The sequence below is a fragment of the Condylura cristata genome, unplaced genomic scaffold (assembly GCF_000260355.1).
Source record: "Condylura cristata isolate star-nosed mole 26May11 unplaced genomic scaffold, ConCri1.0 scaffold00004, whole genome shotgun sequence".
NCBI lineage: Eukaryota > Metazoa > Chordata > Mammalia > Eulipotyphla > Talpidae > Condylura > Condylura cristata.
In genome coordinates, this window is record NW_004567105.1 from 65,416,356 (window position 1) to 65,426,046 (window position 9,691).

Sequence of the window (9,691 nt, forward strand, 5' to 3'; positions counted from 1 at the left end):
AGCAACTTTTCTGCAACCAACCGCACCTTGCTGCAGTGGCTCCACCCCCTCCCCCGCCCAGGAGGCACCAGGGGCTGCGGGACTGGTAAGCCCGCTAGTTGGGCAGCAGCTGGGATGGGTGTGATGGCACCCAGCACAGGAGACACCTAGCAGATTTACTCACCGCTTGTCCAACCACAGTGCTGTTTGTTCTTTCATTCAACAAAAATTCATGGAGCATTGATTGCATCCCAGGTTCTAAGTTTGGGGGACAAATCAGGGAACAAAACAAACCAGGTTTTTGCATTCCTGGTGCTTAAACTCTGGCATGGCAGATAGACATACGAACAATTTAATTCTGATGTCGACTGATATTGTGAAGAAAAGAATGATTTTCTGTGATGGGGTAGTGATAGGTGAATCCTCTCTGAGGAGGTGAACTCATTTGAACTGACATCAGGTTAAGAAAAAGCAAGCTATGTTGTAGCTGAAGGACTCATGCTCCAGGCAGAAGAAAAATCAGGTACAAACCTGTGGTGGCGTATATCTCTTGGTGTGGGCAGCAAGAGAGAAGTGCAGTGGGGTTGGTCTGTCTGCAGTAATCTGGGCACAAGTTTCCAGAAAGTTTAATATGTGGAGAATATACCCAGTATGGAAGCGATGATGGGAATAATGCTGTGCCTGTGCTCAAGAGGTGGGACCCAGTTTTTCTTCTTCATGCTTTCCAAAATGCATTCAGTAAACACGTTCTGCTTTCACAATAAAGGGGAAGTGAGGTTTGGAGCATCTGTATCTATAGTCAAAGAGGAAAGAGTGAGTTAAAAAAAAAAAAAACAGGCACCATTAGGTTTTGCTGGAGGGAAAGAATAGAGGGCAGAGGAGACCTGCAAGAGAGCCATTTCCTTAGAAATAGGTCTCGAGGGCCAGGGTCTCCTGCATCCTGGCTTTGTAGTCACATGAAATGAAGAAATAGGTTGGGACAAGGAATCATGTCAGCCAAGGGGGTCCTGTTTTCCTCAACACACTGAGCCGAACACCCCACCCCACAGTGCCCTTCTTTTTCTCCAGAGGAACCAGTGACCCTGCGACCTTGGTCGGAATTACCTGTGACTTGCCCGCTCACCTGCTGTGGCTGCCCGCAGCTGCCGGGAGCATCAGAGGATGAAGGCATGTGTGCTTCTCTCCCTCCTCAGCTGCCTAGTGGCGCCAAGTGGCGCTGCTGTCATGGGGCGCTGCACAGTGGCTAAGAAACTCTACGATGGAGGGCTGCACTATTTTGAGGGCTACAGACTGGAAAACTGTGAGTAGACCCCTCTCTCCTCAGCTCTTTACCCTCCACCGCTCACCCAGGCGGCCTCGACTCCACTTCCCCTCTGAGCCATACACCGCCTGTTCCTCCATAGGGGTGTGCCTGGCTTATTTCGAGAGCAAGTTCAACCCCACTGCTGTCTACGACAACATGCACGGCGACTTCACTGGCTTCGGCCTCTTTCAGATCCGCAACAATGACTGGTGTGACCACGGCAAGAACTTGTGCCACATGTCATGTGCCGGTAGGTCCTGCTCTCAGGCTCACACTGGGCACTGGGTCCGCTGCATCGGTCCGGGGCTGAGTTAACGAGTGTGGAGCGGGGCGAGGAGGGCCCGGCAGAAGCTGGGCTGAACCAAGTCCAAGGTGGGCCTCAGGGAGGCTGAGCACAGTGTGTGCAGGAGAGCGGGTGGCACAGCGATGGAGACCCGCGTCCAGATGGGCAGAGGAGGCGTGGGGGTGCCGAAGAGAGGCAGGGAGGGGGCTGCAGGCATCACAGACCCCCTGAGCCGAAGGGGTAAAGCAGAAGGATCCAGCTGGGCCTGATGTCACCCACACTTGGCTAGCACACTCCGCTTGGCGGGCAGAAGCGGTCAACGGGACAGGACAGGAATGGGCCTCCCCAGGAGGCCCGTCACTCTCAGTAGATCCCTAACACAGTGGTCAAGAGGAGCTGCTGCTCGGAGTCTCTCACTGGTCCCTGAGAGATCAATGGTCCCTAATTTACTAGTGGGGCTCAGTGGCAGTGCAGCTGCCATGCTAGTGCTGACTTCCAAGCACTCTTAAAACTTATTTGTGCATACAAGAGTAGGGTGCAGGCCAGAGATACAGGGGTGAGAGGATTCACCAGAGACAGAGTGGGGAGCAGAACAGGCAGATTGACACAGTACACTGCTGAGGGGAGCAACATGGAGACAGAGAGGTCTGCTGTGCCATGTGGTCACCGCCCTGGCCGGGGATTGAACTTGTGCTGCAGTGGCTGGCTGTAGCCTCATAATGCTGAGACATAACTCCTTGTGCCACCAGGGAGGCACACAGGTACTCTTCTAGGTTCCTTACAGGTATTCATATCATCATCACACTCTTATTACCCCCATTTATAAGTGGGGAAACTGAGGCCCAGACAGGGTAAGTCTGTGCCCAAGGTCACATCACTGGTAGGTGGCAGACTGGGAGGCGAATCCAAGCAGAGTGACTTTCAGCCACAGCTAAACCAAGAGGTTGAGCAGCCAGGCCAGAGGTCTCCCTGACCTCTCCAGCTGCCATTCTGCAGCAGAAAGACCTATTGATCCCAGCACCCTCGGGTTCTCCCCAGTGAGTAAACCGCCCCATGATGGATGAGAAATATTCCAAAGTCTGCGTTTCTGAGCTGGACCTTTAAGAGAAAGAATGGAGAGGTCATGTCAAAGGCTTGTCACCTCCTTATGTGATCTGGGAGGAACCTGCCTTGCGATGAGCCCCCTGCTTGACTTTGGACTCCAGAGAGAAGTATGAATGTTCCCGAATTCAAAGGGAAGCAGAACTTGAAAGCAGGAGCAGCAGATGCAGAAACCACACAGGCACCTGTGAGAATCCCAACTGATCCAATTACAGACTACATGAGCTTATGCAAGGCACTTCAGAGCTTTCCTCATCGTGAAAGGGGGCCGTGGGCTAGCTTAGGGCTGCTGTGAGTATTAAAGAGGATGATGTATAGAAAGCACTGCACAGAGCCCCCCAGTGAATGATGGTGACTACAATCTGGGGGTGACATACACATACATATTAATTATTATAATTAATTATTTCATTATTATGTTGGCACATTCAATGTCACCCTGAGCTTCCTAAGACCAAAGCAACAAAAGAAACACAGTAAGTCTATGGTTTATATCACAAAAGAAATATCTGCATCTCGACTTACATCTATATGCCTGTATCTGTATCTACATGACATCCTCTACATCGATCTCCTGAACCCAATGGGATTCTTTGTAAAAGAGTTGTCACTGGATGCTGTGATAAAAGTATATTGGACTAGATATCCCAAACCCTTCTCACTAGGTAAAAATGTTAAAAAAAAAACAAGAGAGTTAACAATGTAATTCAGCCTCAGTTTTCTTACATGTAAAATGGAGATGTTATATAATAGTAGCTACTTTGCAAGGATTTTATGAGTTTTTAATATACTACAGTGAAAGTGCTGGGCATGGCCTCTAAATCCTGCCTGGTACTTGACAAATTCCTTGTAAAAGAATTTACACAGAAGTTTGGGGTTGGGATGTGGGTATGTGTGTATGCTTCAACGGATGTATGTAACAGATGCGTGCTGACTCAAAGTGGCATCTACTTCAGGAGAGGCCTAAAGGCCCAGCAGGCTAGGTGATCAGTGACGGACTCTTAAGGGCTGTCCTGTTGGGACGAGGAGATCCAGGCTGGGAATGAATATGAACTAGGTCCAGGAAGAGGAACTGCATATGCTCCCCAAGCTGAGGGTGTCAGGCGTGGAGCTGGGTGTGTGTGGGTGTGTGTGGGGGGGGTGTTGGAGAGGGGACTGTCTTTGTCTCTTGCCCTTGGCCTGACTTGAATGGAGAGTCACAGGGGAAAGCACTAAGTCAAGGATTTGGGGTTCTGTTTTATAGGCAACCAGGTGGCCCTGGAGTAATGTTTTCAGGAAAAACTAGACTGGGGGTAAGGGAGACTGCAGTGTGGGCAAGAAGGAAGGGTGTTATGCAGACCCAGGTGGGAGATCTTGGCGTCCACATTCCAAGGAAGGAGTGGAAGGATGAACGTGCAGACATGCGGGCTCCTTAGGGGCACCACTTCCGTGCTATTCTCTCCGCCTGGATCCACCTCCCTTCCATGACTCTCTCCACTCGCTTTCCTGCCCTACTCCTTTACGTGTCACTGGGCCGGTGACGCTTACCAGACTCTCCAAGTCTGAGTCCGGCACTCCTTCTCACAGGTCCTGGCACCCATGGTGTCATAATTGGCTATAATCTCTATCTAGCCCGCAGGCTCCATGAGGACAGAGGTTGATGTATCATGCTTGGCCGGCTATCTCTACGGCTTCTCTATTGCCCAGTTAGAGTGCACACCAAGCATCCATTTTTAATGAAAATATTATAGACTTATGAAAAAGAAACAAGTCTAGTGAAAAGTGACAACGTGATGCCTCCCAGTGTTGTCCAAGAAAAATCTCTGGGTAGATCTATTCTTGGAAGCTTCTCTAATGTAAGCGCCCAGTGACTTTCTTGATCTCACTGTGCCTTAGCTGCAGGTGATGGCACCGTGGCATTCCACCTTATTTTCTCCACAGATTTACTGAATCCAGACTTAAAGAAGACAATTGAATGCGCCAAGAAAATTGTGAAAGGAAAGGATGGGATGGGAGCATGGTAAGTGGGACATTTTAGATAGCCTCTATTAATGGCTTTCGCTCTCCTGCTGCATCTTCATCTTGGCCTGCTGGTCACCTGAGCCCCATGCCTCTGGGGTCCACCTCTCCAAGTACAGGAGCAGACACGTGCCCTTCGGCAGCCTTGAAGCCACAGAAGGTAGGAAATAATTGTCAGAAAAATTGCCCTAAGTTGAGCCTCTTTTCCCTTTAAACTTTGTTTAGGGTTATACAAGATGAGCACCCTTGAAATACACCTGGGTATATCTGATTGTTAATTTCCTACCATCTCCTGCTTTTACTTGTGAGTCTCCTGGACATTTGTTGTGAAATGTCTCTCCAGCAAGCTTGTACCAACTTCCACTTATATTCAGAGTTTGGCAAAACACTTACTGCATTTGCCAATTATAAAACTACCATGTGAAGAGTGAATAACAATTTGCCTTATGTTTTTTTGCTTTATATATTGTTCCACTAGGGTGCTTTTCCCTGTGTTTTTTATATCCTCACATATTTCTTGTGAGTTTCCTCTGTTCCAGTTCATTAATTGTTTTTTAAATTCAGATATCAGATTGATGTAAAAGAACTCTGCATGTATTGTTAGCTGTCTTCACTATTTTTCTATATTTGTTGCCAAAATATAACTGTAACTTTGGTTTCTTATTTAAGTACATACTTGCTTAGGAAAATCTTCTAAAATTTAGACCTGATTTGCCCTATGTTCTTTCATTCAATGCTACATTTGTTTATATTGTATATAGTTATAATATGATCATTCTCATTGGTCTATAGCATTTTATTGTATACTAATAGATACACTGCAATTTATCCACTCTTCTGTTAGTGGACATTTGGGTAATGTTCAGGTTTTGTTTTTATTTTTCAGTGCTGTGATGGGAAAATATTATGAACAGTTTTGTTGTTCTTTGCAAAAAGGACAAATTTACCATAGTCAGTGTTTGACAAGCAGCCAGATAGTGTGGCTTTTTCTTGTGTGTGCTCACCGATACCAGGGTAATAGCTAGACCCCTTTTTTAAATGTCCCTCTGGAACAGACTGATGTGGCAGTCTTCTGGCCCAGTTTTTAGTACTGGAGATTTTTCTGATATGTATACCTCGTCCCGTCTCATAAAATTAACCACTGGCGTCCCTGAAGACCCTCCATTCTAGCATGTGCTTTTGCCACCTTCATTTACACTATTTGCCACGGTTGTCTACACCATCCATACTATTTTTTTACCTTTTTCTGCCTTTTTCACCCTTGCTTGGCTCACAAGTCAGAACTGACTCGCCGGTTGATTCTGGCCCTGGTAGTATCCAGCTAGATCTAGAAACAAATCATATTTCCTCAGTTCTAGGCTGAACCTCTGAATGTTCTGAACATTGGGGTTTATTTTGCCCAAAAGTTAATGAACCACTGATGCACGTTAAATAGAAGATACCTCACAATAGAGGAAATCTTTTAATGGTTTTCTTGACTACTTTAACCAGGTAGCCCTGTAGATTTTTTTTATGTTTACAGAAACATCATCATTTAATCCTCACAAATCCCTCTGCAATGAGTATTTTTATCCCTATTTAACAAATAGGAAATGGAGGTGTAGAGAGGGAGAATAACTTGCCGGTGGCACGGCCCTGGAATTGACCCTGGCTCCGGGATATTCCCAGCCTCTGTTCTCACCAGGCTACTCAAGCAGGTGGGGCTGCAGGCAAGGGTCGCCCAGAAGGCCAAAGTGCTGTCGGTCCTCCTCTGGGGGCCCTGAGGGCTTCTAGGCAGGCTCCTCCTGGAGCCCTGGAGCAAGAAGACCTGCAGGAGGACTCATCTCCCCGGGGAAGCTTGAGCGCTCCTGCCTGCCGTCTCCCATAGCCCTTGGGGGTGAGATTTCATCCAGAACCCCCAGTGGGGTGTGTGCCTCCCAGGTCAGAGCTTTTTGTTGCTGCTTTTTTTGCCTTTTTCTGTATCTTTGGGAGCTCAGTCCTATCAGAGATGTTTCTCTCTCTCCTCTAGCATCTATTCTGTGCTTGGCATTTAACAATTTCCCCCTATATGTTGAAAGACATTCTGGAGCCATTACTTAGAAACCAGTTGGAATCATTTTTATTCTTTAATTCATTATTTCAAAAAATAAAACACATACATTAAAAATACATGTACATAGGTGCTTAAAAATGTAAAGATAAAAAAATAAGCTTAACATCAGTCTTCTGGATGTCACTATGTTCTATGTCTCATTATAGAGAAATAGACACAAATATTTTCAAGTACACATGGAATCCCTAGTGCACACTGATCTGTCCCTTCCTTTTATCACATGTTAATAGATAGTGTTTGCAAATCCTGGCACGCCATCCCCTGAGTGCCTGCCATGGCTGTCGAGGCTGTTCTGTGCCTTGCTGTATGGACACAACCAGTGATTTTCTGCCTGATGAGCACTTAAGTTTCCTGTTTTGTTGCTGCTGCTGGTATTTCAAACAATTCTCTGACAAGCATCTTGCTCTTCAAACTTCTATGTTCTTTCAAGTGTGTCCTTAGGATTTGCTGGCTCTACTAATTGTATTCAAGTTAAGATGTAGTTCAACTTGCTACACACACGAGGGAGGGCCCTTCGGCCACACTACATGAGGAGGTCTGCGTTGGTCCAACCTACCAATCTGGGCCATAAAATTTGTGTGGTTCCTGGCCCTCCCTGGTGGCGCAGTGGGTTAAAGCACAGCTCTGAGAATGTAAAAACCACTTCCGCATGAGTTCGATTCCCACCTGCCCCGGAAGTGACCACATGGCGCGGCAGACCTCTCCTGTCTTGCCCACTGCTCCCCTCAGCAGTGTACTTTGTCGATCTGCCTGTTCTGCTCCCTACTCTGTCTCTGGTGAAGCCTCTCACCACCCCTGTACCTCTGGCCTGTACCCCAGTTCAGTATGCACAAATAAATAAATCTTTAAAAAATAAATCTTTAAAAAAAAATTGTGTCGTTCCTGACACTTGCAAAATGATGCCATTCTTTGCATTTTTAAATTACAAAGCAAGCTGTCCATCTTTCCATGTCTTTGTTGTGAACTGCTTATTCATAGACTTAGCTGAGTTTTCTTTTGGAGTAACACTTGTTTAAAATTGATTTTATATATGCCCTTTATATATTAGGTTCATTAGGTGTTTGTCCATCAAATGTATGCGAATTATTCTTTGCATGTTTGTTATTTGTATTTTGACTTTGTTTTGTAGTATTTTCATCATGTAGGGATTTTATATTTTCACAGAATCAAATTCTTCAATCTTTTGCGACTTCTAAGTTTATGTAAAGTGGCCTTGCTCATTTGTAAAGAAGTTACACTTATTTTCTCCTGTACATTGGAATGTTGCTTAGTCCAAATTAAGTCCTATAGTAAACTTTAATTCAATAACTTAAATTTGTAAGGATTTATTCTTCTCGGACTTATATTTTTGATCTTGGAACTTGTTTTGGTGCAAAAAGTTAGAGACCCACTTTAGATTTTTTTCAAGTGGTTTATCAGTGGTTTCAATACCACTGACTCATCAATCCATTTTCCTCACTAATTGAACAGATTGCATTTTAAAGTAGGAGCCCTCTTAATGATGCTAACTGTCTCCTGAGAATGTGAAATATGTTTCATACATCGTCTTAACTTTCCAATTAATTGGAAAGCTTGGCTGGCAATCAAGGATGAGCACTAATGAGCTGAATTCATCTTTATTGTATGACTATGCAGAAATATGCTGGGCCAGGCTGATCAAGGCCTTCTCACTTGCTCAGGGTCCCCAGTGATTCGATTGCTTATTAAATGAATAAGAATCCAAGCCTTAGCTAACGCTTGGCTCACGTGACTGTACTGTTGGCACAGACAGGAAGGAACGAGACCAAGGCCCTCTGTAGTGCCTGAAATGCACAATATGAATGCATGTCTTTTTCCTGCTGCTCTATAGTGGAGACAGGCAGGGGCTGCAACCTTTTTTTCAACTGTGGTACGCCCTACCCTAGAAGACCCCTGGAGGCCTGCCCAGCTGAAGGATGAGATAAATTAAGTCTCTAAAGACTTGCAGCTGGCCCCATGACACCCGTGGCCTCTAGTTTGGGTTAGGAGACCTGGGTCCTGGTGTGGTCCCAGGAGCTGCAACAACTTGGAGAAACTCAATCAGCTGGGCAGGGTCGGTGTGCTGAAATTTAGGGAGTGAGGAGAGAAACAGATGCATGGAAATGTGGAAGAGGCCTTGGTCAGGGGACAAGGGCTGCCATCTCAGACCCATTTCAGGGTCTACCAAGTCCCTGAGCATATGACCCTGGGCAAGTCCCAGGGCTCAGTGCTCACTTCTAAGACAGTAACAATATTCAATACTTAGCTTGCAAGGCGAAGGGAGGATTCCACATTTTCTGCTCAGCCTCTTCCATCCTACAGTGTGGGATGTGTGAAAAGAGATGGAAGAAGGGAGAGAAAGCAGGAGAAAGCAGGGGCACCGTGTCAGGGGTGGTAGAGACAGCAAGAGAGAAACAGTTGTGGCGCAGAGGCCCGGGGCACATGCCTGTTGCAGGGGCCACAGGCCCAAAAGCTGCAGAGTCCACACAGCACGTGGACATGGGCAGGGGAGGCGATGCAGCTTGTGGGTCTGGCTCTGGTGGTCAGTCGGGAGCCGCTCCACTAACCCCCTGCCCTTCCCCTTTGCAGGCCCTCCTGGTCCTTGCATTGCCAGTACGCAGACACCCTGGCGCGGTGGCTGGACGGGTGCAAGCTGTAGCTGCAGGGGCGGCCCTCCAAACTCTCCCCCCTCGCGTCTGCTGAGCGAAGGTGGTTTTCTCTTTGCTGCCTTCACTCAAGTCTGTTGATGATCTGACCGTTTCACAGCTCCAGATGGAAAAGAACCAACCTTTGCTCCATCCAGAGATGCAGGATGCAGAATAAACCAGCGAGTTATCCCACCTGGGTCAAAGGTCTCCACGTGTATTCTTACATTGTGATTGTTATTCTGATAACCATGACCTACCATTAATCTCAGATGGAGGATTTGAAGATAGGC

At 46.7% G+C, this 9,691-nt stretch overlaps 1 protein-coding gene across 1 annotated transcript; it reads left to right on the forward strand.

The window, feature by feature from the left end:
* Positions 1-1,140: 1,140 nt before the first annotated feature.
* LYZL4 (lysozyme-like 4) lies at positions 1,141-9,412 on the forward strand. Its single transcript, XM_004676276.1, has 4 exons — positions 1,141-1,279; positions 1,383-1,532; positions 4,587-4,665; positions 9,343-9,412. Exons 1-4 carry the CDS (start codon positions 1,141-1,143, stop codon positions 9,410-9,412), a joined length of 438 nt encoding a protein of 145 aa, XP_004676333.1.
* The last annotated feature ends 279 nt before the right edge of the window (positions 9,413-9,691 follow it).